Genomic DNA, 27547 nt, shown 5'->3' on the forward strand with positions numbered 1-27547 from the left:
TGAAGAGCCGTAGTGTCTTTATTGAGTTTTTAGTCCAGAATACAAAGCAAGGTGCTAGCTGTTGCCTCAATGATAGTAGAGCGGTCAACAATGGCTTTTCCTTCCCGTTAAGGCAAATTACAGAAGGAAGTGTGTCAGATGGACAGAATGAGATATTTGAATCTGTGGAAAGTCACTTGAAAGCTAGTAGCAGTATTGCAGTGTAAAAGGCTTTCCATGTACCCTTTGCCCCACACCCAGCCCGTGTATTGGAAGGAACTTTCTTGATCCAAGAGATTCTTCTGGCAGAGTTTCTCTTTTGAGACCTTTAGCGTGCAAGGGTCATTTTTCTTGGTCTTGTGGCTGATCTCTGAGCCTTCCATTACTGGATGAGTAAGAAAGCCAGCGTGGTTCTTTAGGAGTTCTTCTGAGGAACTCTGACTGTGACCTGTGAGGGGAGCAGAGAAGCTGTTAAATCTGCATGCTTCCCTGTGGTCCGCAGGCCTCCTCAGCTGGATGCTGCCGGAGCAATAAGCAGAAGGGTTCTCCTTATTTTCCAACATCTCGACAACCAAATGGTCGATCTGAGCAACCTGCTAGGGCTATGTTCTGCGTTAAGATCACACTCGGCCTCCCCTTGACCCAGTCTTTCTCCACTGGGGGTTTTTCCCTCTTCTCAGGCTCTATAGAACTCGGTGTATGACGAAGCCCAGCAAAGGACTGTGTAAGCACAGTGGTGGTCAAGTCCCTACTTATTCTTCACAAGGCATAGCAGAGACCGGATCTTTACCCTCTTTGGTAGCTTGCATGGCTTAAAACAAGAAACCTGCAGTCAACACTGGTGGAGCCCAGCACAGGGAGAGGGCAGAGAAGGCACCCATACTCACGGTCTTCACTTCGGTGTACGCCTGCAGCCCGTATTCCCCCAGCTCCCGGCCACTCCCAGACAGCTTGTAGCCACCGAACGGCGACTGGGCCCCAAACACGTCATAGCAGTTGACCCTACAATTTAAGATGAGATCTCAGGAGTAACTCGCTGGGGCAGGGATGAAGTATCCTGCCCCCTCAAACTTCCTGTATTGCTCTAAAATTTAACTTTAGAGCAAATTTTACTTTAGAAAAAGGGAGGTGGAGAACCCTACTAAAATCATACAGGGGTTCAAAAGCAGGCCGTGTGAAACAAAGCCATAAGTTGTCTGGTCCTTCATGACATGGATGTCAATACCAGCGTGCACCAAATGCTAGCTTCCCATTTTAATGAATTGTTTTTGCTAATTAGGTGCTGTCTACATGGCTCTGTTCTGGATATTTCATATAAATGGACTCACACGACATGTGACCTTCTGTGTCTGGCTTCTTTCATTTAGTATTGCATTATCCATGTTGAAATAGGCATCAGCGCTTCATTCCTTTTATGGCTGAACATTCCATCGCGTGAATAAACCACAGGTTGTGTGTCCATTCATCAGCTCGGGGGCGTTTAGCTGTTCCCACTTTTTGACTATCGCGAATAGTCTATGAATATTCAGGTACACTTTTTTGTATGGATGTGTGTTTTTTTTTGCCTCCTGGGTATACACCCAGGAGTGGAATTACTGGGTCCTAGGATAATTCTATGTTGAACTGACCGGGGAACTTCTGCCAGACTTGTCTGTAGTGGGTGCAACATTTTACAGTACCACCAGCAATGTGGGAGGGTTGCTGTCTCCACACCCTAAACAACACTTGGTATTTTCTGTTTTTTACATTACTGCTGGCCTAATGGGTGTGACATAGGTGCTAAGCTTTGAAAACCAGGGTGACACAGATGCGGACCCTCAGCGCTGGCCTCCTCACAGCTTGGTGAGGAGCCCAGTCACCCAGCTGCTTGTCCAAGAAGTGCGTCACAGACATACGCACCAGAGGGAAGTTTAATCCCCTGGAGAAGGGCATGGGAAACCTCTACCCGCTACCCCACACCCAGACCCAGGAGGCACTGAGCCTGGCACCCCAACTCCGGGATGTGAGCAGGGGAATACCAAAGAGCCTGGCTTGGGATCTCTGCCAGGGTTGTGAAGGGTTGCAGGAGGCCCTTACCACACAGTGCCGGCCTGGAGGGCCTGGGACAGGTAATTGGCCTTGTCCAAGTCCTTCGTGAAGACAGCTGCAGCCAGCCCGTACTTGGAATTGTTGGCTCTCCCGACGACTTCCTCCATGCTCTTGAACTTCAGAATCTGCATCACTGGCCCAAAGATCTGGGATGAGAGAGCATTAAGGGTGGGTGTGGCAGACTGAGACCCATATGTTAGCCAGCTCTCCCCAGCGCTGAGCAGGTGGTTCCAGCAGCCCCCAGACTCACTGGAGCATAAGAGAAGGAGGCCAGCCGGTGGCCACGGGCCTTACATACCGTAGCTTATTTCTACCTGTGAGGTAGGGGTTTACACTGACAAGTTACATGTACATTTAGTTTCAAAGAACTCAAGTCAGTCGTTCAGCCAGGCACGCATCAGATGCTGAAGAAACAGCTATGAAGAAGTTAACTATGCACAAAACAGGATCTCTGATCTCAAGATGTTCCAGGTTTATCTTACACTTTCCCTGTCTTATTTCTGAGCCATTTCCAGGAATCCTGCTTCCTTTTAAGTGGGCAACGGGATTTAGAAACCACAACGTGGGAATCGGGCGTGCTTCTTGTCGTTGCAGTGTGGCTGCTCTCAGCCCCATCAGGGGACAGCCCCAGGGAACGGATCCTGATGCAATCCAGTGACTGGCCTATGACCAGGACATGGGCAGAGGGGGAGCCCAGAGGAGCTACCTGGCCCGAATGAGTGGTCGGAGGCGGGAGGTCAGGAAACGCCCCGAGAGGTGATAATCAAGCTGGGACACCACAGGAGCAGAAACTGGCCAAGCCAGAGTCAGGGGGAGGAGCAGGGAGGAGGAAAATGGAGTTCCAGGCACCAGCGCCCATTCTTTTTTTTAGCGCCCATTCTTAAAAAATCCATTTGCCACTAAAAGGAAGTAGGACTTTGTGAAGAAACGGCTGATGCCAGGACTAGGTAGAGAGTGTCACGAGGGAGGTGAGAAGACTGCCAGGAGCCCGTACAGAGCTGGAGCAAGAGATGGGGCATCGTGCACTGAGGGCACTAGCAAAGCAAAGGAGCTCCTGCCCTCCTTGGAAAATGAATATTTTCCCTTTCCGTTGAGAATGGAAAAAAAAAAAAGGATCAAAGTAGTCATGATGGCGAAAAGAGGCAGAACTTTGTTGTATTTTCCTATCCTGATTTTTGCTCTTTTTTTTTGAATCAATGGAAGAGGGTGGCAGTGTAATATTTTCCCTGTGTAAGGCCGCTGAAGGGCTTCATCCTCCCAGGGGAGGTGGAATGAGTCTGAACTCCACAAGGGCAGAGTACAGGTACTGGATACCCCCGGCTCTCCAGTGTCTGTAGAGCACCTGGCACACAGTAGGCACTCAGAAATGATTTGTGAAGCAAACAAATCAATGAGACAGTTGCTGCCCTATGTTCATAATCAATACCAAGGAGAAGAAGATCAAGGGACTCTCGCCATGTGGGGAATTCTGGCTTCTGACCTAGTCCAGTGTCCAGCTTACATGAAGTCCATGAGAAGTACTGGGAAGAGTCATGCCTTGAGTCACCGCTCACGGGACCAGAACACACACAGGACCTGCAGGCTTGGCCAGGGAATTCAGATACTGCCCCAAACCACTGGCAGCCACAAGAGGCTGAAGAGAAGCACAAGGTCACAAGTGAATTGCAAATGGTTTGTCTTATGCACTGAGCCAGGATTTGACCCAAGGTCAGCAGGTGGGTCATGGGTCAAGATGCTGGACTGAACTGTCCACTTCTCCTCCTAAAAACATTCCCTCAAGCGCTGGACCCATACTGACCTCCTCCTTTGCGATGGTCATGCCATCTTGCACGTCTCCAAACACAGTGGGCTGGATGAAGTAGCCACGGTCAGCAGCCGCCCCTCCACCACACAGCAGCTTCGCCCCCTCCTCCTTCCCAGATTTGATATAGCCAAGGACCTTCTTAAACTGCGTTTCATCCACCTGAGGGAGAAGGAGCCCAGAGTTATACAGATGCTACAGCCAGACGTCTCCTAGCTTCAGTCTTAGAACCACACAGGCATGGAGATACCTGGGAAATGGGCCAGATCATGAATGCTCCACACTCAGTCACTTCAGTCGTGTCCAACTCTTTACAACCCCATGAATTATAGCCCACGAGGTTCCTCTGTCCATGGGATTTTCCAGGTAAGAATACTGGAGAGGGTTGCATTGCCCTCCTCTAGGGGATCTTCCCGACCCAGGGATCAAACCCACATCTCATGGCTCCTGCACTGGCAGGTGGATTCTTTACCATTAGCATCACCTGGGAAGCCCAGATCATGAATGCTGCTGCTGCTAAGTCACTTCAGTCGTGTCCGACTCTGTGTGACCCCATAGATGGCAGCCCAACAGGCTCCCCCGTCCCTGGGATTCTCCAGGCAAGAACACTGGAGTGGGTTGCCATTTCCTTCTCCAATGCATGAAAGTGAAAAGTGAAAGTGAAGTTGCTCAGTTGTGTCTGACTCTTAGCAACCTCAAGGACTGCAGCCTACCAGGCTCCTCCGTCCATGGGATTCTCCAGGCAAGAGTACTGGAGTGGGGTGCCATCGCCTTCTCTGATATTAAGCCTACCATTTTTGTTTTTCAAGTATGAGATTACTAAAAATTTTAACTAGTATGAAAATACATTGATGGTAAAGGTATGTTACATACTCTGTAATATTCATATACTATTAGAAGAACTGATAAAACAGGTTAATTATACCTCAATTTAGAAAGGAAAAAAAAAAGGACTGTAAGCTGGTACAGCTCTTTGGGCAAGTGTCTTAAAAATTAGACAAAAAATTAGATGTTCATATCCTTTGACCCAGCTATTTAACTTCTAGGAATTTATGCTACATGTGACAAAGGGACCTGAACAAGGATAGTCACTGGGGAACATCTTATAAAAGCAAAAAGCAGAAACAATTCTAAGTATACATCAGTAGAGGAGCTGGTTAATATAATTATGGTATATCCATATATTGTATCATCATTAACAACAGATCAATCAACTAACACAGAAAGATAGCCTAAGATATTTCTTAAAGGGGAGAAAGCTTGTAGAATGATATATATATTCCAACTTTTGTTAAAACAAATATACCAAAATGTAATTCTGTGTGTGTGAGTGTGGTTGGTTACCTACGGAAAATGGACATGGAGGGGAAAAGGGGAATCTTACTTTTTACTGTAAACTCTTTTTTATGAAGTTTCTAATACAAATCTATATTACCTTAATAATTAAACAGCCACAAACCACAAAGCAAAATGAGAGAAAAAGAGATGCTGTAATGGTAGATACATGTCTTGATTCATTTGTCGAAACCCATAGAATGTACACCACCAAGAGTGAACTCTAATGCAAGCTATGGGCTTTAGTTAATAATACAACAAATATATCAAACCAAGGCAAGATGTTAAAAACAGGAGAAACTAGGGAGTGGAAAGGTTTGGGGTTTATGGGAACTCTGTACTTTCTGCTCATTTTTCTAAAAAAAGAGAATCTGTTAAAAAAAAAAAAGGGCTGCCTTGGCTGGCCCCAGATTCTGGGGAGTGGACACCAGCAACACAGGTGCCCCCAGGACAGTGGAGCTCACAGAGAAGCCCTCGTGGGCCCCAGAAGTGGCTTCAGGGCTGCACAGAAGGGACTTGTGGGGGCAAGCATCCCTGATTCCTGATCCTATGGCTCCTCCTCCCTGGGAGGAGGTGGCCAGCACGGGGCCCTGTGGAGAGTGAGCCCAGGACAGCTGGGTCTAAGGACAGTGCTGGTAAAAGGACCAGGATATGAGAGGAGGTGGTGGGGAGAGGTACTGCTGTGTTTCTTACTGTGATTATTATTGACTATTAATTAAAATGAATACATGCTCATGGTAAAAAAAAAAAAAAAAAAATTTTTTTTTTTTTTTTAATTTTCAATCAAACAGCTCAGAAGAGTATAAAGTGAAATGAAGTCCCTCTGCTACCCATACATGGCCTTCTGCTCGCCTCCCAGAAGCAGCCGCAACGAACAGGTATGTGTGTGTCTTTCTGGTCAAGGCATTTTGATGGATGGCCAAGGTCCAGAAAACACATGTTCCCTTTCCCATAGACACTCCTCCTATTTATTATGTGTGTGTAACTTACCAAGGGTAAGTGTAAGTGTAACTTTCTACCGTTAGTTTCCACTTCACGGCCACTCTGGGAGTTAGGAAGGGTAGGCGTTACGGGTGAGAGACTGGTGGCTCCGAGACAGCAGGTGTCTTCCCACGGGCACACAGCTGGTGCCTGGCAGAGCTGAGCCTCGGAGCCGGGCCTGCCTGACTCAAGAGTCCAAGGCCCTTTCTGCTTCTCCACGGCGGCTCTGGACACTTGAGACCTGAGTGCCACCACCGAGCTTACCTGCGGCCCCTGCTCAGTCCGGCTGTCAAAGGGGTTCCCAACCACACGAGACTTGGCCCGGGCAACGCTCCGTTCCACAAACTCGGCGTAAATGTCCTCCTGCACAAAGGTCCGCGAGCCTGCACAGCAGCACTGGCCCTGGTTGAAGAACAGGGCGAAGTGGGCCTGCTCCACAGCCCAGTCCACTGGGAAGGCAGAAGGCAACCACGATCAGAGAAGGAAAGGCCTGGCCCCTGTGGCGGCTGCTACCTATTAACACTGCCAATAGCACTCACACCCGCTGGGTGCCAGACCCCATGTGGGAACAAGAAAGGCCTGACCTCTCCCTTCTCCAAGCACGGAGACCAAGTGGCAGACAGACACGAAGAGCAGTGGTCCTAACCCACTACGGTCCTGAAGCCAAGGGCGGCTGGAGGACAAGCCAGCTGGCCTGCGACCATCAGGGAAGACTCCCTCAAGGCAGACACATCTAGGAGCATCTCAACAGGACCAGGAGAGAGGACGTGATGGAGGGAAAGTAGCCTGATCTGACAGCAGGCTGCACAGCTGGGCAAGTCAGTAGCTCAGCCCAGCTGGATTACAGACAGCAGAGAGGAGAAAGGCAGGAGACAGGCCACGGCCACACAGGCCGGAGGGCCACGCTGAGGAGTCTTTCATCCTGAGGCCCTGGGCGCAGAAACCAATCCAATGGATGATAAGGATTGCAGAGCCGAGTGGGACCACAGGAGACACAGCTAGTGGCGAGTTGATATCAGACCTCTGCCTCCCACCAACCAAAAGAAAACCTTACTATCAGCATCTGACATGATGATATTGGGACTCTTTCCTCCTAGCTCCAGGGTCACTCTCTTGAGGTTACTCTTCCCCGCAGCAACCTGGATTAGGTGGCCAACCTACAGGGAGGCATAAACAGGGACAAACTCTTAGTAGAGAAGAAAAGAGCCAAACGTTCTCACAGGCACAGAACAGAAGTCCCCACAGCTTGAGGGAGCAGCTGGATGAGAAGAGACCTGGAGAATTTCACCACATCTGGCCACTCACTCACATAGCAGCCCCACCCTCTGAGCTCGCAGGATGATGACGATGTAACGACAAGTCAGAGTCACTGCCGTGTGGCTTCTACCTCCTGAGCACCATCTACATACCAGACACTGTGCTAAGTGCTTTGTGAGCACTGAGGTCAACCCTCTAAACAACCTCAGAGGGAGGGCCGCCTCTCCTCCTCCATTCAGAAGTGTGGGAGTGGCAGCTCAGAGTGGTCAAGTCACTTGCCCATTTGCCCTGGAATCAGAATTCACACTGGGCAAACTGCGTCAAGCACCAGTTCAGACTTGCATCCCGCCTCCTCCTCAGTGTTCTAAATGGTATCCCCCTCACACAGCAAGGATGGGGTGCTTTTCACCTCCATATTCCAAAAGCCTGGCACAAAGACACCCCTGTGCTTACATGATGGGTGAACACACATTATCTCGGTCGGGAAACCATCCCCTCTGCCAGATTCCCAATATCCCCTTGAGGCGTTAGAGAGTGGACCGTGTCACCTCAGCCACTATTCTGCCCTCCCGCAACCGCCATCTCTACGTACAGACTGAATATCTTCGTCTCAGGGAAATCATTTTGAAGATCCCCTTTATTGTGCTATTCAGTGTGCCTTCTCTAAAGTCATGGGATAAAGCCTCCCAAAAATTCAAGTTAGCTCTTTAGAATGAATTTTGCTCCTGCTTCCAAGGTAATTACGTTTATGGAATCCCCAGACATCTTATACTTCTTTGTCTCTCCAGGGCCTGGCCCAGAGCAGCACTCACTCATTCATTCACTCACTGAGTACTTACTCTGGGCTAGACCTTTGTTGAATAAGCTTTATCTCACTTACGCCAACCCTGGGAAGTGGGCAGAGTTATTATCCCCATTTTACAGATGGGGAAATGGAGGCTTCAGGAGGCTGACTTGCCTAAGGTCACATAGTTAAGTAAGTGCTGCTGAAACACTTAGTTTGACTCCAATCGTCTCCGCCACTACACCATACCTACATCTCTACTGCATAGATACTACCATCCTCAGTCTAAACACAAATGACTGGAGCCCCCAAACACATGCAGTGAATCACCCCAGGTCATAATGACAAGGCTGGGATTTGAACTCATGTCTCCCGGAAGCCCACTCTCTTTAATCACCAGGACAGCACCAAGGAGTCTGACACAGCCCAGGTGCTTTGACGTTGGGCAGGCCGGCACCTCTGGGCTTTAGAAGTCTAGACAGCCTTGGCTTCTTTGTCTCACATGGGATGTCAACCCACCCCCTGGCCCCACAGCAGCTGGAGTGTCGACCAGTCTACAGAGGGCTCCGCCCTGATAGACTCTGCTGGCACACCTGGGCCCCTTGCACGAGCTACTCAAAGACAGTCCTGGGGCAGACCCCCATCAAGTGCCCAGAGGCTAATCTTATTATTATTTTTTGTTTTGATCGCACCACTTTCAGGATCTTAGTTCCCCAACCAGGAACTGAACCCCGGGCCACAGCCGTGAAAGCGCCAGGTCCTAACCACTGGCCCACCAGGAAATTCCCCCAGAGGCTGATCTTGAACTCACTGTCCTCTGAGGACAAGGGCGCTTGAGCCAAATGCACCGCAAGCCTGAGGTGCTGGGATGCCTTACCTCAGTGGAGCCGGTGAAAGCCACTTTGTCCACGTCCTCATGGGAGGCGATGGCAGCTCCGGCCGTGGGGCCAAATCCAGGAATAACATTGACCACACCCGGAGGAAAGCCAGCCTGTGAAAAAAACACCAGGGACACTGGAGTCATTCTCCTGCTCCACAGAGTCCAGGCAGAGGAATACGCATCCCTTCCAAGAGAGGCTGAGACAGTCGGCCCAGCACCCAGGCAAGCAGTCTTACTGGGTGCTGCTCAGGAGCTCTAGATGGTACAGTGAGGAACCTGTTTGTGGGATTCCCTGTGGCTGCTGCCCCTACCCCTGTGGCACTCAGAATGATAATCTTCATAGGGGTTGCTGTTCAGTCACTCAGTCATATCCGACTCTGCGAGCCCGTGGACTACAGTATGCCAGGCTTCCCTATCCTTCACCATCTCCTAGAGGTTGCTCAAATTCATGTCCATTGAGTCAGTGATGCTATGGAATCATTTCATCCTCTGCTGCCCTCTTCTTTTTGCCTTCAATCCTTCCCAGCATTGGAATCTTTTCCAATGAAAAGGAGTCTGGCAATGAAACCCAACATAGAAAAGAGGGGATGGGGGGTCACCTAGGCTGAAGTGTGATGAGCAGAGGTGAAGGGGGTCAGACCCTGGCCCCACCGGGGGACCCCTCATCAGAACTCCTATAGGACAAGCCTTTAAAAAAGGCATTTAGAGGTCAAGACAGACACAGCCACGCACCTCCTTAATCAGGTTGGCCACATAGAGGGCAGTGAGTGGAGTCTGCTCAGCCACCTTCATCACAACCACGTTTCCCGTCGCCAAGGCTGGGCCCAGTTTCCAGGCTTGCATCAGGAGCGGGAAGTTCCACTGCAATCAACAGCAGCCACTGCCAAAACCTCAGCCAAGAGCTACAGCAGCCACAGAAAGCGGCAGCCAGAGAGCAGAGACTCTGAACCTCTCCTGTTTCCCTCACAACTCCATTATAGATGAAGACAGACGAGTGGGCAGGTGGCGGGGGACAGTATCAGCGACTCATGTTCATTGATGCTTTTACCAATATGGCAGCACCACACTGCATTTACACTGCCCTCCCACCCTCAGACAGCTACTCTCACTTCCACTTTTCAGATAAGGAAACCAGTTCCTAGGGGTATCAGTGACTTGCCCAAGGTCACAGAGTTCACACACGGCAGGGCTGGTTGGTTTTGTTAAAACCCATGTTCTCAACCACTGCCCAGGCCACCATCCAACATCACCCCACAGACCTTCCCACCTTGGCAATGAACCTGCCCGAGACTGCTGCCTCCCACAGCACTCCTGGTAAACCTTCACGTGTTTGTTTTGAGTCTGACTCACTGGGATGATCTGCCCACACACTCCCACAGGTTCATGGCGGGTGTAGCTGAAGTAGTCCCCGTCAATGGGAATGGTTTTCCCATGGTATTTGTCAGCCCAGCCGGCATAGTAACTTAAAAAAAAAAAGAAAAATAACAACTTAATCAGTGACTGTCGGGGACCCTGTAAACCCTGGCAGAAAGCAAAGACTCAGACTGGTCCAGCTGGGTCTTTCTGATAACTGCCCTTGCTCTTGGCTTTATTTCCAAAGAGTTAGCTAACCACTAGGGTCTCAGTAATTCATTCTAGATAACTAACCTTGAAGCCTCAGACTCACCTGGGGTGCTTGTAAAAAAGCACCGAATTCTAGGTACCCACTTCGGACTTATTCAGTTGACTCTCTGCGGCCTATGCCCAGGAGTCAGTATTTTTAATAAGCAGATATATTAAACTGTGACTGTCTTACCAGTGCAGCACCGTAGGTTACTATCTGAGAACCATGGCTCCACTCTAGTGGGAAAGTGCAAACCCATCTAACAGCTGGCACCTGTGTGCACAACACCGTACTACCACTGAGGGAGCAGTGACCAGAGACAGATCAAGGACTGAGTTACCATCCAGACACACAGGGACACCACTGGTGAAAAAGCACTGCAGGATAGTCGAGGGGAAGAAGAGCCATGAGTGTGCAGTATGTACTGATTTTCAGGGAAGCAGGAAAATGAAAGACGGGGAGAGATGCAGCACGCGGTGTGAGAGAGCTTGCAGAAATGAATGTGTCTGCTGCAGTTGGCCCAAGACCAGAGTTGACCTCAGTGTGAACATGGGTGGGTGACCCTGGGGAAAAAACAGCCAGGGAGTTATTTTGCCAGTCTGTACAAATTAAGGCACTGCTGCTCCCTTCCTCTTAGGCCTATACGGTGTGTGTCTGCATGCCTCAGGACAGATGTTGAATCAGCACAGAAGTATACTGCTCAGACTCAGGAGGGCCTGGCGCTCTGCCTGGGGTTCACCCAGCCACTCCCTCTTGGGTATTCTTGCAGAGTACTCTCGATCTTGGCACGCCTGTCATTTGGAGCTGGAAAATTCTTCACTGTGGGAGCTGTCCTGTACCCGCTAGGATTTTTAAAGCATCCCTGGCCTCTGTGCACGAGATGCCAAGTAGCAGCCCTCCCTCCCAGTTGTGACAACCAAAAATGCCTCCAGACATTACCCACCGTCCCCTGGGAGACACAGCGGCCCTGGCTGAGAAGCCCTGTCACAAGAAAGAAGCACTGTTTTGTTCTCCAGCCCATATGTCTTCGACACTGCTTCTTCCCCTCCACCCCGTCCACATGGGCACGGGGCAGCAGCCAATATTTGTATAATGACCTGTCCACCCGAACCACAGCTGGTCAGACTCAATCAGGGCCGCTCCTCCAGGAAACTGGCATGAGGACTAAGGGGCTGAGGTCAGTCTGGCTGGAATCAAGCACAGAGAAGAAAGCCCAGGTGTGTGCAACCAGGTTCCAGCATGCAGACAGGCCCAGGCCCTAAAGAGGCTGGGGTAGTCGATCAAAAGAACGCAGCAAGGAGGCAGCAGTGACAGTCAATGGCCTTGTTGGTTTAGACCCCTCACTCCCTGTAGCTGCCCAAGTTAGCCTGAAACCTCTTATTCCTCATCTTGTATTTCTCGGTTATTAAAATGTTTATGGTTAAACCCAAAGCTAGCAAGAGGAAGCAAATAATGGAGAACAGAGACAGACGAAATGAAAAACAGAAGAACAACAGAATCAACAAATTCAAAAGCTGGTTCTTTAAAATGGTCACTAAGTTGACAGACCTTTAGCTAGACCAAGGAAACAAGGGAGGGACTTCTCTGGTGGTCCAGGGGCTAAGACCCCGCACTCCAAATGCAGGAGGCCCGGGTTTGTTTCCGGGTCGGGGAACCAGACCCCACGTGCCACAACTAAAGATCCTGAATGCCACAACTAAGACGCAGCACAGCCAACTGAATCAATAATGTTTAAAAAGAAAAAAGAGAGAAGCACAAATAACTGAAGTCAGAACTGGAAGTAGGGGATTATGATTATAAAAAACGAGATCGAAATGATTAAGAGAGAATGTGATGTGCCACTATAGCCAACAAAGCAGATAACCTCCAAGAGAGGGACAAATTTCAGCTAACCCATGAATTGCCAAAACTGAAAGAGAAGACATGTGCGACTCAATTACAGTCTTGGTACGGAGGGATGGTCCCCCCTGAGAGGGAGTCTCACGACGTTCCCCCAGCTCCTGTGATCCTTTCACAGCCCTCCAGCAACACTCCCCACCCACTCACCCGCCCCGACCCCACCCTCCCCTTCACTGGCACGGCCACAACCAACAGCAGGAAGCCTGCGCCCATACCGCAGGCACTTGAGGACCATGTCCAGATCCACCAGGTAGGAGATGATATAGGGCTTGCCGTTGTCCAGGGTCTCCAAGGCCTGAGTGAAAAAAAAAAACAAGATCAGCACAGACGGGTGGGCACAGGAATGAATCAGAGCAAATCAGGCGATGAGCAGCACAGAGGCTCAGCATGGTACGAAGAGGGCTGGTGGCCCCTTTGTGCTGGATTTCAAGGCACTTCTGGGCCTCTTCAATGGCAGGGAGCATGAGGCGGGGACGGGAGGAAGGAGGCACCAACTTCTCATTCAGTCATTTCATAAACATTTGTTTCAAGCTTCTGCTCTACGGCAGAGCGATGTTAGGATTACAGAGGTGATCGCTGGGAGCTTATAGAACAAAGAGCCAGCAAATAAGGACACAAATCATTAGTCACAAGTGTGAGGACCAGGCAAGGTCGAGTAGATCATGTTGAGGGAACAGGGCTTTATCCTAAGACTACAGGATGCCATGGAAGGCTTAAGAGCAGAATATCATGGTATAATTTGTCTTCTAGAAGGTTCACTGTGGCTGCTATGTGCAGTATGGATTGGGAGAGGTGAGGGTATTGCCTCCTGGTTTCTTCTGCCTCTTGCAGCCAGGGAGGAGGCCCAGCACATAGCAGGCTGTCCATCTTCTGGGCTGTCTCCAGGAAGGCCTCCCCATCATAGCCGCCTCCCCACCCGTCTCCTTTCTTAGCCAGACCCATCACATCAAAGGAAACACTCAAGAGGCTCCCCAGGTTGATACAGGGGCAAACCCCAAAGATCTCCCGCCTACACCATTCTGGTCAGTTACTTGTCAGCGATGCAACCCTTTCCTGACTATCCGTGGGATGTCCATTCTCCGTGTAGGTTGAGAGGGCAGGAGGTTGAGGACTCACTGCCAAGTAGGTCCGGTCTCGCTCAATCAGATCAGCCAGGCGGTTCAGCAGCCGGCCCCTCTCGGACGCGTCCATGCGGCGCCAGGGCGAGCCCAGCTGGAATGCGGCCCGGGCAGCCTTCACTGCTCTGTCCACGTCTGCCTGGAAAACACCCACCCAGGCACCTCAGGCCTTCTTAGCAGTAACCTCCTCCAAATACCTCCTGACCCACTGCCAAACGCACCCACAGGGGCTCCAGTCGATACCGGTGGAGACACTGCCTCAAACAGTTCCTCCCAGCCTCGAACAGCTCTGTCGACCAGGTTTAAGATGAGCAGCTGGGCTCCTTTCCTTCTCAGGAGTCAGGGAATGAGGATGCTGATGGTTTCCCATTTCCAAATCCCCCAAAGAGTTATGTAGGGAGCAGCAACGCAGGGATCAGTACTTAGAAACTGGTCATTTCTGCCCCTGCTTCCTTCCCAAACAAGTCCAGTAAAATTAACCATTCCTTCTGAGATGACTGCAGTCTACAACACATGCAGGTTTAACCAGCTTCTCTCTCCTTGGGGAAGCAATAAAATCAACGCAGCATTTTTCATAGAGGCAGATGTGTATCAGGAGGTGGGGAGCATGGTTGTCATTAATATTAAATACGTTTACCATTAGACTATGAGTCAGAAAAGTATTCACACTTTCTTTTAGCAAAGGAAGCAAAGCTTTAAATGTGCATATAGAAGACTGTCTTAAAGCAGAGGACAGGAAGCATTCTTGAATCATTTGTTAAAGCTTTTTCTGTTTCAAAAAATGAAGTGTTTTTTTTTACTGAATGTCTAATTTTTTAACTTTAATATTACAGTTTTTTAATTACCATGGGTATATGTAAATCAAAAAAATACTACAGACACCGTAACTAGATCTCAGAAGACCCAAATTGTGTTCAACAAGATTTCCAACCAGCTGTGCACTTCCCTTCTCTGACCTTCAGCTTCCAGGTCTGGGACGGAGAGACTGGATTAGACATTCTCAAATTAAATTCCAAGTCGGCAATTCTACAGCTGTATGAATTCTTGAACCGGGGTACAATCTAGCACTTTTATCTACAAGGAAGAGTTTCTGTGGCTTCACTTACTCAAAAATCTTAATGGGCATTTTAGTTATTAAAGTAATACACGATAGTTTCAGCCATACGAAAACCTATGTTAAAGAGTGAAACCGCCCTTGCCAATCCCCAGCCTGCTTAGCCCTGCCCTGAGGTTAAGTCACCAGTTCTCACCTTGTCCCCTTCAGCCACGTGACAGATGACATCCCCAGTGGATGGATTGACCGTGGGGAAGGTTTTCTTGCTGACGGCATCATGCCACTCATTGTTTATAAAGATCTGCAATGAGAAGGAAAGTCCTGAGGAGCAGCTCTCAACCTGATACTGACCAACAGCAATGTTTAAAAAAAAAAAAATCAGAGAGAACAAATAGGAATTAGCTTCAGAGGTATGTGGCCTAGAAGTTAAAAGCACAGGCCTTGGAGACAGTCCAAGCTGGAGCACCCACTCTGCTAAAAGTACTGAGGTAGAGCATCAGTCCTTTCAATGCCCTGGTTTCTTTGGCCCGAAAAATGAAGACTACATACCTTCCTTATCAGTTATCTGTATCTACCACTGTGTGACATCACCTCAAAATTTGGTAGCTTAAAATGATTTATTACCATCTCTCACGGTTGGGTCCATTGATTGGGCTCAGCCGGGCAGGGCTTGGTCATGTGGTTGCAGAGCGAGGGCACCTGGGGCTGAAGATACAAGATGCCTGCTTCACTCGTATGTCTGTGGCTACACGGGTGCTTGGGCTTCCTGACTCCATGGCAGACTCAGGCTAGTCAGACCTCTCACATGACAGCTGGCTTCCCAGAGTGTTCAACAACACCAGCCAGAAGCTGGAAGGCTTCTTCTTCCCTTTTTTTTTTTCAAAAGACTTGTTTTATTTATTGATCTTTATTTTTGGGGCCGTGCAGGGTCTTCACTGTGGTGTGAGGGCTCTTTGCTGTGGCACAAGGGCTTCTCTGGTTGGAGCGCAGGTTCTCTAGTTAACGGCACACAGGCTTAGTTGTCCCATGGCATGTGGGATCTTAGTTTTCCCCAACCAGGGATCAAACCCACATCTCCTGCATCGGAAGGCAGATTCTTAACCACTGGGCCAACCAGGGAAGTCCCTGAAAGGCTGCCTAAGATCTAGCTTCAGAAGTCATACAGCCTTATTTCTGCCACCAAATTCCATCGGTCATGTTATATCATAGAAACCACCGTTCCTCTACCACACTACTGTCAGGGTCATTATGAGAACTGAGTTCGATTCTTCTTTTCATCCATTCAGTAAGTATTTAGTGAACATTGCAGTGGGCAGGGCACTGTTCTAGGGTTGAGGACACAGAGTGGAAACCAAACTCAGTAAGGACCTTTCTTTCATGGAGCTGGCATTCTGGTAGGCACAGAAAGTAAAGACACAATTAAATACCCAAGGCAGCCTCAGACTGCAGTCTTAAGTGCAAAAGAGAAAAACGAGATGCAGACAGAGTACTGAAGTGGGGGAAGATAGAGAACTCTAGCTGGGATGGTCAAGGAGGGCTTCCCTGAAGAGCAGACATTTGACTTGAGCCCTGACTGATGAAAGGAGCCAGCCGCAGGAAGAGTGGGGGGAGGAGGAGCAGTGCAGGCCACAGGGACAGCAAGTGCAAAGGCCCCGGGGCAGAAGTCCGTCTGGTGTGTTAGAGAAAAAACAGAGGTGGCCGGAGTTACTGGTGAACAAGGAAGAGAGTGCTAGGAGATGGGGACAGAGAGGAGGGTGGGTCCTGTGAAGCAAGCTGTCCCCTGAGGCTGGGGAAACTGGTCTCAGGAAGCGGGCTAAGGTGTTTCAGTCCCTTTAACCAAGGCTGGGGCAGAGGTCACAGGTGGGGTGAAGTCAAGGCCATCGGTCCAAGGCCTGACTACCTTCCTGTCCCAGGGCTCTCCTGGGCCCCAGCATCCTACTGTGGCCTGGCCCTGGCTGAGGACCCAGGCAGTTGTCTAGTCACTCAGCCAGGTTCTCTGGAAATGTGTGTGGGTATCACTTCATTTGGATGATCATCAATCTGAAGGGAAAAAAGACACCTCTGTTTCTTCCTGCAGGAGGGCTGGGAAGTGAGCCCCACAGGTCGCTTCCAGTGGAGGGTGCAGGTCTGGCAGAAAGAGTTCAGCCAGGTGGACCCAAGTTCAAGCTGGACTGGGCCACACCCTGCCTGCGTGCTCCCCTCTGAGAAATCAGCTTCACCCCCTGGTGAACTTGGAGGAGAGGGAGGCCCAGGGGCAGGAGCAGAGATAACATCCGTGGAGGAAGGAGGAGGGCCTGGCACACAGTCTGTGACCACTCTGAGCATCTGTTCCCATCGCCACCCTGAGTGCAGGCTCAGGGTTCCAGGCTCACACCCACCGCTTCACGGACGCACTTGAAGCCAGAGACGAGTAGCTACAGAGAGAGGCAGGCCGCAGCGGCGGAGTGAGACGGGCTAGCCTTGAACTGTTCCCTGCCTTTGACCAGGATGTCAGCGCCTGGTCCCATGAAGATGTTCCCCCCGACACCTACATGTCATGGAAATGGCTAATGACTGTTATTTAGCTACTCATTATTCAGCAGCCCCTGTATTGGAAGCTTTCCAAAACGGGATCATTCCCATTTAAACTTCATAGCAAACCTAGGTGAGTTTCATCCTCTCTACAGTGGGGGGTGGGGGTGGGGGACACTGAGGCACAGAGAGGCCAAACCACCTGCTCAAGGTCACACAGCAATGAAGGCAGAACCCGGATCTGAACCCAGGTCTTTGGAACTCTGAGACCTGTGCTCTTTGCCCAGTTCTCAACTCCAGTCCAGAGCCCATGTCTGCCTTCAAGGAGGTCAGAACTCTTTTTTTCTTAATCTCCACCTTTATGGTTTACCCTACTGCAAGCTTGATTTTGAGTTTTTATTATGGGTGCTGTAAAAAAGCACAGCCTCTAAGCCACACAGACATGGGTTGGAATCCTGGCTCTACCTCTCTCAAGCTGTGACCCTGGGCCAATCCCTTCATCTCCGGATGCTGTATCAGTCTCTGGAAATAATACATCTGGGGGCATAAATGTGAGGGTAAAATTCCACAAGGGGTGTAAAGCTCCTGGGCCAGAACCCCACGCACACCATGTCTCACCACTACAGTCCCTGCGTTCCTCCAGATACCCTGCACAGTAGCACACAGAATTAGTCTATCCTGAGAAAATCTCCACTGTTATTTCACAAACCTCAGGAGGTATGAAGTGGACAATGGGCCAGTCTGGTGAAACTCCCCAGGTCCTACACCCTTCCCCCCTGGGCGAGGCCCACACTGTCCCCTGATCTTAGTCCAGGATCCTGGCAAGTCCGCTCCCTAGCCTGCCTCTCAGTGGCCTGAATTTGTTGAGTCACTCTCCATTGTTGAGTTTTTAACAATCCATCCTCCCTTCTAACTAACAGGAGAAACTGGAGTTTGCAGGAACCTAGAATCTTCCTTCTGTTTATAGAGTTCCCACTTTCCCTCTCCTAGAACCAGGCTTTAATGGTCTCCTCCTTGGGGAGGTGGGGCAAGGGGGGAACTAGGGTGAGAAGCGTTCCAAGACTGAGGCACTGCCGAAGTTCTGCTTCAAGTGAGGAGAGTCTCAAAGTGACTTCTTGAATAAACACAAGAGCAGACTCCAGGCCAAACACTTCCTGACCTCTTGAAACCCAAAGCCTAACTTACATAACATGTTAACTCAGTCACCCTGGGAGGCGGTCCTACCAGGCTCTCACTTACCCCTTCTAGCCTCTAGAGCACGAAGGATGACACAGGGTGCCTGCAGGAGGGGCCTGGGCAGGAGGAACCAGAAGGGCCCCGGAGCTGCCTCAGGAGGGGCCTGGGCAGGAGGAACCAGAAGGGCCCCGGAGCTGCCTCAGGAAGGGCCTGGGCCAGGAGGTACCAGAAGGGCCCCAGAGCCGCAGGGCGAGGAGGGAGAGAGCAGAGGCCAGGACCTGCACTGGTGCTGCGGTTCTGAGGGGCATGGGACAGACACGGGGAGCATGCGCACTCAGCAGCAATCATGGACTTCTGTTTTGTAAACTGCTTTTTTTATGAGTGAGTTTATCTTGGACATTATTCCACAGGCATATCTGTCTCACTATTTTAAGCAACATAGCAGTCTTCAAAACTTAACAGACCTCAATTTGTTGAATCATGTCCTACAAATGCACTTTAGGACAAGTTTTCACTACAAGCAGACCTCAGAGATATTTTATTTTCAGTCCAGACCACTGCAATAAAGTACTGTAATAAAGGGAACCACATGAATCTTTAGGTTTCCCAGTGCATATGAATCTTGCCTGGAGAATCCCAGGGACGGGGGAACCTGGTGGGCTGCCGTCTATGGGGTCGCACAGAGTCGGACACGACTGAGTGACTTAGCAGCAGTGCATATGAAAGGTTTGTTTACACTATACCAATCGTTTTAGGGTGCAATATCATGATATCTGGAGAAGGCAGTGGCACCCCACTCCAGTACTCTTGCCTAGAAAATCCCATGGACGGAGGAGCCTGGTAGGCTGCAGTCCATGAGGTCGCTAAGAGTCGGACATGACTGAGCGACTTCACTTTCACTTTTCACTTTCATGCACTGGAGAAGGAAATGGCAACCCACTCCAGTGTTCTTGCCTGGAGAATCCCAGGGACGGGGGAGCCTGGTGGGCTGCCGTCTATGGGGTCGCACAGAGTCGGACAGGACTGAAGCGACTTAGCAGCAGCAGCAGCAGCGTGATATCTAAAAAAAAAAAAATGCGCCTACTTTGAACTGAAAAAAACCTTACTGCTAAAAAGTGCCAGTCATCTTCCGTGCTTTCAGCAAGCTGTAATTTTTTTTTTGCTACTGGAGGATTTGAAATACGGTGAAAATTACCAACACGTGTTGGGAAAAAAAGCACTGACAGATTTGCTCCATGCAGAGTTGCTACAAACCGATTTGTAAAAAAAAAAAAAAAAAGCAAAACACCACAGTTTCTTCAAAGTGCAGTAAAGCACAGTACAATTAAATGAGCTCTGCCTGTACTCCTGACGGTGCTGCTGCAGTGAACATCTTGACTTGATGTGCATCTTTGCAAAGCTGGGGCAGGTTACTGTATAAAAATTAGAACTGCTGAGTTGCAGGATAACACGATCCTTGGCTTCGTCAGATATCTTGTATTCCAGGTCCCCGAAGATTAGGAAATGCAAACAGAAACGTGGTGAGGGGAGAAGCTGGGGCAGGGACAACAGAGCTGAGAGCAGGACTGCAGGACCCTGGAGAGGAGTCTTAACCAGAGGAGTCTTAACCAAAGCGAGGACACAGGGATGGTCCAGCGCAGCCTCCACCCATGGCAACAGACAGTCATCATCTGCCCATGGTCTCCAAGAAAAGGTTAAATGCCCTTCAGTAGCTCCAATTTACAGACACAGGACACACTCTAGAAAGACCTCATTTCCAAGCTCAGATGCATGAAAGAATTCGGGATCCATTACCTAGGAAATCTACATCCCTGGAATATGTTCTTTTCCCTAAGAGTAAGCAAATGCTTGGCTTTCTATCCTGGATAGCTTCTGCTGGCATCTGATTTTTCAGTGGCAGCTGAGTACTTTATGTCAAAGAGAAAACATATTATCTTTCGTATTGCAAGATCCTAAGGAGAAACGTTCAGAATCTGAACGTTGGAATGCCACACGCATTCACACTTTTCCACACAATCATCTAGATATCTCCAGGTTAGTCTGGGGTTAAGGCCAAGGGCGGAGAAGGCAATGGCACTGCACTCTAGTACTCTTGCTTAGAAAATCCCATGGATGGAGGAGCCTGGTGGGCTGCAATCCATGGGGTCACTAAGAGTCGGACACGACTGAGCGACTTCACTTTCACTTTTCACTTTCATGCATTGGAGAAGGAAATGGCAACCCACTCCAGTGTTCTTGCCTGGAGAATCCCAGGGACGGGGGAGCCTGGTGGGCTGCCGTCTATGGGGTCGCACAGAGTCGGACACGACTGAAGTGACTTAGTATAGCATAGCAAGGCCAAGGGCAGTTACCTGGCACTGCCCCCAAGCCCTCCTCTGTCTCCTCCACATCCCCCAGGGTCTTTGGTCTCACATTCCTGGACTTTCACCACTTTCAAGATGGGAGGGCTGACTCCACTGTGGACTGTTTGCCAGACAGGCAATTTCCATTTGTCAACATGCCTGTGGGCTTACAGTTGGGCAATCTCTAGCTCACTGCAATCCCTTCTCTAGCCAATTTCAACACTCCCAATATGTCCTCACAATCTTGTTCACATTAACTACACAATTCTTTGCAAAAAGGCCCTTCTGAGTAGAACTCTTAGGTTCCCATGCCTTGCTACTAGAACACAAGATTGTAAACAGTTTCATAAATGTCAACCTTCAATATTTACTGAGCAGTAATTATATTCCAGGTGGCTCAGCGGTAAAGAATTTGCCTACCAGTGCAGGAGAAGCAAGTTTGATCCTGGGTTGGGAAGATCCCCTGGAGTAAGAAACAGCAACCTACCCCAGCATTCTTGCCTGGGAGATCCCACGGATTAGAGGAGCCTGGAGGGCTACAATCCATGGAGTCAAAAAGAGCTGGACATGACTGAGTACACACACATAGACACAAATTATGTTCCAGTCTTGTTGTGGAAATACAAATGTGAACACAAACTTGGCTCCTCCCTTCCAATTTAAATATTCAGTTCAACTATCTCATAAATATTTACATCTTTGTTTGACCACTGACATTTGCTCACTCTTGTGGACCTCCGTGATGGAGCTCTTGATCTGGCTCCGCCTCCCCAGATCCATCAGCTGCCTGGAATCAGATGACCTAACTCTTCCTTTGCAATCATGTTTTTCTTCTGCTCTGACCACCCTGTGTTTGCTAAGTTGCCTGGGGGGCTGCCCTCTTTCCCAGGCCCCTCTGGGCTCTGCTTCTGTCCTTCCCCAGAGGACAGGGGCAGGGGATGGGCAGAGCATGGGGACTTGGGGTGGACTAGCCCAGACCACCCCTCCAAGGGAGCCCAGATGACCTTCCAGACCAGGGACCAGCCTGAGTCACCTCAGCATCCCCAGGGCACATCCACGCTTGGTACAGGGAGAATTGATGCTTTTGAACTGTGGTGTTGGAGAAGACTCTTGAGAGTCCCTTGGACTGCAAGGAGATCCAACCAGTCCATTCTGAAGAAGATCAGCCCTGGGATTTCTTTGGAAGGAATGATGCTAAAGCTGAAACTCCAGTACTTTGGCCACCTCATGCGAAGAGCTGACTCACTGGAAAAGACTCTGATGCTGGGAGGGATTGGGGGCAGGAGGAGAAGGGGACGACAGAGGATGAGATGGCTGGATGGCATCACTGACTCGATGGACATGAGTCTGAGTGAACTCCGGGAGTTGGTGATGGACAGAGAGGCCTGGCGTGCTGCGATTCACGGGGTCGCAAAAAGTTGGACACGACTGAGCGACTGATCTGATCTGATCTTGACCATAGGGCCTGGTCATGAGGCATCATAGCATGGGGTCTTGTGTGTTAAGAGCTAACAGAGCTAATCTTGAACGCTGGTTTCACACAAATGTGAACTTGACCTCCCTGAGGCTCAGTTTCCTCATCTATGCAATATGGTTCCTACAATTGTTGGGAGGACGAAACGTGAAAATGTAGGTTCAAGTTATCAGGCGCAGCGCCTGACAGATCGTAAGTAATCAGTCATCACGGTTATGGGGTCACAGTTCACATGTATGTCCACAACACACATGGCCAGTCTCAACGTCGTCCTAACCCAGTCACCTCTAACTTAGCCGGTTCCCAGCATGCTCTGGACATACTGAACAGCATTTCTGTTTCTTTATAATAGAAGCAGAAAAAACCAAGGTGGGGCCAGTGAAATCCTCCGATTCCCTGGGTTGCCCAAATCTACTGTTTCTACAAAGGCTCTCACAACTTCTCAACAAGCAGTAAAAGCAGTGCAATCAGCGTGGGGATATTTCACTTGACTCGTTCAGCCTGCAGCCAACTCCAAACCACAGCCTAGCCCAACAGAGGTTCTGGTTCATTCCATAAGACTGCAAGGAAAACAAGATAATTCAAAACTCCTATTCTGTATATATCACCTGTTAGCAGTGGTAACAGGAATCCATCCAGGACAAGTTGAGGCAAGAGGACCCCAAGAAAGTCGACCAAAGCACCCCACTGTACCTCTTCTAGTTAAGAAACAGAAGTGAGAAGGAAAAGATCCATTGCCTATGCCACCCTCTCTTCAAGGAGAGACCCAACAAACTTGAAATGCAGCATTCCGCACCCCCAGTCACCACCACCATGTCGTTGGATGAGAAAATGCAGCGCCTACAGAAGCAACTTCAAAGCCTAGGTCACAGCGCCTTTGGGGCAAGCTCCAGGATCCAGAAGAGTTCACTGAACATCAAGGAGTCAATAATCCCCAGAGAAATGTTGGAGCATATGATCTAGTTTGTACCTAGAATCCCTGGTAAGAAACTTAAAACGTTAGGATTAGACCATGACATTCTTGCTAGCAGGGATTATAAGAACTCAACACTGAAAACCCAAGGAGCTTTAAAATGTGCCTGTACAGCAGAATGTCATCCTCACGTGAACTGCTTTGCAACCTTGGAAAAAGTAAGATTGGAATCTACTAATTTAGGAAGATAACCAGATGCATTGTTTAATGAGACAGAGCTTCAGAAGAGCAAGTGCAAGGATCTCATTTAAATAGGAAAAAAAAACCACCTAGTGCAAGCTCACTTGCCCAATGCTCTTATATATGCACATGTGCACGCGTGCCCGCAAATTTACCACCTAACATTGTTCTTGGAGGGAGTGCAATGGAATATGCTGGAAGTTTTACTTCTGCATTTGTAAACAGTGAGCAATGGTTACTTTTATGATCTCAAAGAAATGTGATAAAAGCAGCTGCAGAAAGATTTCACTCGGCGTTACAAACTAACCCTAGAGAGAACTCTAGATTCAGGACCTGTGCTATTACCACGGATATGCGCGCGCACATCTGGACCCAGTTTCCTCACCTCCACATGAGCACAAAGGAGGAGGATCCTTATTAGAACCTGTGGCCACAAAAGCTTGGGGTGCTGCCGTCTTTCCGTCGATATTTCTGCGTGATATGCAAATCTTTCAAGCGTGAACTCCTTCCTCCTCAAGCAGTCTACTGAGGAAGCAGCAGCTGCTGCCTTTTTGGCTTGTGTTATGCAAAGGGCATCTTATTTTATCCTTTGTTTCTATTCCCTTGCTAATGACGATTTGTAACACACTTTAAGGGGCTTCCCTGGTGGCTCAGTGGTAAAGAATCCGCCTGCCAATGCAGGAGAAGAGGGTCCAATCCCTGGGTGGGGAAGAGCTCCCGGAAAAGGAAATGGCAACCCACTCCAGTATTCTTGCCTGGGAAATCCCATGAACAGAGGGACCTGGCGGGGCTACAGTCCATGGGGTCGCAAAAGAGTCGGACCCAACTTAGCAACTAAACACCACCCTTTAAATCACACATCTACCCACTGCCAGGGTGTAGATTTACAGTGAAGCTCCAGACCAGACAATCAAGTCCCCTGTTGAAAGCAGCCAGCCAGAGGCAGGCTCCCCAGCATCTTAGGTCAGCAGTGACCCCTATATTCCCACCTAGAGTTGCAACAAAAATACACAGAAGTTTCTGGTTATTGGCTTACTCTTGGGAGCCCAGATGTGAACCCCAGCCTGACCACTGATTTGAGTCTTTGGGTAACTCACTGCATCTCTTTGAAAATTCAGTTTTTTCATCTGTAAAATGGAGATAACCACAGTACCTACCTCACCAGGCTGCTTAAGGATTAAATGGCCAATCAGGTAAATGCTTAGACTGGTGCGAAGGAGGTGCACAGAGAATAGGAGCTGTGACTCCTGCAAGTGCCCGTGCAGTGAATGAGCCCCTGTGCTCATTTTCCGGCCCCTCCCCAGGCCGGAAGAAGAAGGGGAAGCTCAAAGAAGGGCAGCAGCTACACTTGTTGTAAAAACAAAACGAACTCTTTCATAACCAGTCTCCTTCTCGGTGAATTCTCCAGCACTTTACCCAAACTCAAAGGTCAAGAGAAAAGATGTGCCAAAGTCCTGGTTGACCAAGAAGTCAGCCACTGGGAATCGAGGTTATACTGGAAAATCCTTGCTTTGATCAAAGAAAGAACCCTTGGAAGGTGCAGACACCACCCCGGGATGACACTGAGGTGGCAAAGATCCCAGACCTTTTCCAATTCCCAGCAGTGGAAGCAGCCAGGACATCAAGTGGCCACGGCCATGGCCTTGGCCTCTCCACTGGGGAACTGGTGAACTTTTAGTTGAAAAGGACCCCTTTTTCCTGTTTTCCCATTTGGTCGAGGGCATGAGTCAAGGGATAAAATATGACGAAAAGACAAAACGGCTCCTGCAAAGAGGGTCTTAAATGGACATGTCCTCTGGATGAGTGACGTCCGGATGACTCTGCGCAGGCACAGGGACGACTAAGAGACCCGAAAGCCGAGGACGACTGGGGAAACAGCTGGATCAGGGAGCCGAGGTGTCCGAGGCGCTTAAGGGGCCAAACTGCTCGCGGGGAAGGAAGGGAAGTTGTGTAGAAAGAGCAACTGTGAGCAAACCCGTGGAGACCCAACGGGGTAAACTGAGGCCCGAACAGATCCAGTCCCTTCCCACTCGGCAGAGAACAAAGCACGGGGGCGGCCTCACCTGGTTGTACAAGACTTCAGGCTGCTGGTTGGGGGTCGGCACGGCCTGGGTGGCGGCGGACAGCAGGCGGCGGCCCTGGCGGGGTCCGAGGCGGGCGGCGGCAAGCGCAACGGCGCGCAACATGCCGAGGCCGGAGCTGGGACAAGGGGGCTCGAGAGGGCGGCTGGAGCCTGACCGCCTGCGGGGCGCGTTATCACGCGGGGCTACCTCTCCCCGCCCCCTGCGCGGCCGCCAATGGGCAGCCGTGGGGCGGGGCGGCGGGGCCCCGGGGGCTTACGCGCGCCTCCCCCACGCCCGGGGCGGAGAGCCCTTCCGCAGCTCGTCTCCAGTGCGGAAGGGGCGGGAGTGAACCTCGGGGCTGACCTCCGAGGGGCCTCTCACTGCCCCATGCAGGGCGCGCCGCGGGTGTAGAATAAGAGGCTCTCCCGAATTCAGTGCACGTTGACTGAACCCCTAATGTATACAGGCCTGAACTCGAGCGCCCCTGGCCCTGACTTGCGGGGGCTTATACTCTAGGGCATTACTCCCCAACCTTTGGGCACCAGGCACCAGTTTTGTGGAAGCGGGTGTCGGATGGTTTCAGGATGATTCAAGCCCATTACATTTATCGTGTATTTTATTTCCAGTCTAATGCCCCCGCTGATCTGCCCGGAGGTACCAGTCGGTGGCCCAGAGGTTGGGGACCTCTGCTCTAGTGGGAGAGGCCAACCTTAAACCAAACACGAGATAATTTCAGATAGTGAGAAGGGATGTGAAGGAGATGAAGGAAAGGTAAAGAAGGACTTGGGGCTGAGGGCGCCCGTGGTCAGGAATTGACCCTGAAACCTCAGTTGTAAAGATCGTGTGACTAAGAAAGTGTGGCAGGAGGAGTGGGGAGAAGGGCAGGGCCCTGCGATGGGGCTACCTGACTTATGCTGCAGAAAAGACCGGAGGCCAGGGAACAAGGCGGAGTGAGTTGAGAGGTGAGGTGAGAGAAGTGGGCAAGGCAAGAGCTGGAAGGATCTTAGAGGCAGTGGGGAGGGGTTTGGAAGGGAAGGATTCATCTAGGAGAGACAGTGAGTGATCCTGTAGAAGGATCTCAGTTCCCTGCTCAGGAATTGAACCTGGGGAGCCTGGATAGAAACCAGGAATCCTAGTCAGGGAACTAGATCCCACATGGTGGCAACTAAAGATTCCAAATGTGGCAACAAAGATCAAAAATTCTGTATGCCCCAACTAAGACTCAGCACAGCCAAACAAATAAACATCAAAATATAAAAATTTAAAAATAAACAGGCTTTTCTGGATTAAGCCTGTTTCATTGGCTAGAAGTCAGTCGTGTAGTCATTCCACCACATAAAGGAGTCTAGGAGACAGGCTGTGCCATGTGCTTAGTCTCTCAGTCGTGTCTGAACCCTTGCGACCCCATAGACTGTAGCCCACCAGGCTGCTCTGTCCATGGAGATTCACCAGGCAAGAGTACTGGAGTGGGTTGCCATGTCCTCCTTAAGGGGAGGAAACAGGGTTCTGTGCCTAGAAAGAAGGGGAGATAAGTTTGGGAATCAGCTGTAGAGATAAACTGCAAAGTGAGTCTCTCTCTCTTCTCTGAAAGCAGCACCCAACCCACACGTCCAGGTTCCCCTTCCCCAAGACGGCTTGCTTTTTCACTTCCTAATCTGTGTGGGTGTTTGCTATGGCCAGTTCATTCTCTTGGCAAAACTTTATTAGCCTTTGCCCTGCTTCATTCTGTACCCCAAGGCCAAATTTGTCCGTTACTCCAGGTGTTTCTTGACTTCCTACTTTTGCATTCCAGTCCCCTATAATGAAAAGAACATCTTTTTTCGGTGTTAGTTCTAAAAGGCCTTGTAGGTCTTCATAGGACCGTTCAACTTCAGCTTTTTCAGCATTACTGTTCAGGACATAGGCTTGGATTACCTTGATATTGAATGGTTTGCCTTGGAAATGAACAGAGATCATTCTGTCATCTTTGAGACTGCATCCAAGTACTGCAAAATCAGATCGATTATATTCTTTGCAGCCAAAGATGGAGAAGCTCTATACAGTCAGACC

At 49.9% G+C, this 27547-nt stretch overlaps 1 protein-coding gene and 1 long non-coding RNA gene across 23 annotated transcripts in view; one reads left to right on the forward strand and one right to left on the reverse strand.

Moving 5' to 3' along the window:
- Nucleotides 1-25641, reverse strand: ALDH2 (aldehyde dehydrogenase 2 family member). 2 transcript variants are annotated; one of them, XM_086348184.1, is made up of 13 exons: nucleotides 25499-25641; nucleotides 14976-15080; nucleotides 13724-13864; nucleotides 12823-12902; nucleotides 10456-10567; nucleotides 9838-9966; nucleotides 9103-9216; nucleotides 7239-7341; nucleotides 6449-6633; nucleotides 3866-4030; nucleotides 2056-2213; nucleotides 867-981; nucleotides 1-427 (listed from the first exon to the last, which is right to left on the reverse strand). In XM_086348184.1, exons 1-13 carry the CDS (start codon nucleotides 25619-25621, stop codon nucleotides 395-397), a joined length of 1563 nt encoding a protein of 520 aa, XP_086204310.1. In that variant the 5' UTR covers nucleotides 25622-25641; the 3' UTR covers nucleotides 1-394. The 2 variants fall into 2 exon arrangements, with proteins under 2 accessions (XP_086204310.1, XP_086204311.1); XM_086348185.1 differs by having other exon boundaries at nucleotides 1-447; nucleotides 819-981.
- LOC147355570 (uncharacterized) overlaps nucleotides 1-27547 on the forward strand; it is a 57207-nt gene that overhangs the window by 12070 nt on the left and 17590 nt on the right. For 9 of the 21 annotated variants that reach the window (XR_015144626.1, XR_015144623.1, XR_015144628.1 and 6 more), the window contains one exon: nucleotides 5995-6081. This is a non-coding gene — a long non-coding RNA (uncharacterized LOC147355570). Of the gene's footprint in view, nucleotides 1-5994; nucleotides 6082-8926; nucleotides 10588-11345; nucleotides 12140-14558; nucleotides 14755-19951; nucleotides 20160-21200; nucleotides 21516-27547 lie in introns of those variants that run through there. The other 12 variants (XR_015144624.1, XR_015144634.1, XR_015144621.1 and 9 more) reach the window with 5 other exon arrangements.

The sequence above is a fragment of the Bos grunniens genome, chromosome 17 (assembly GCF_055505025.1).
Source record: "Bos grunniens cultivar Pamir isolate PY7600 chromosome 17, Bosgru_T2T1.0, whole genome shotgun sequence".
Classification (NCBI taxonomy): Eukaryota; Metazoa; Chordata; class Mammalia; order Artiodactyla; family Bovidae; genus Bos; species Bos grunniens.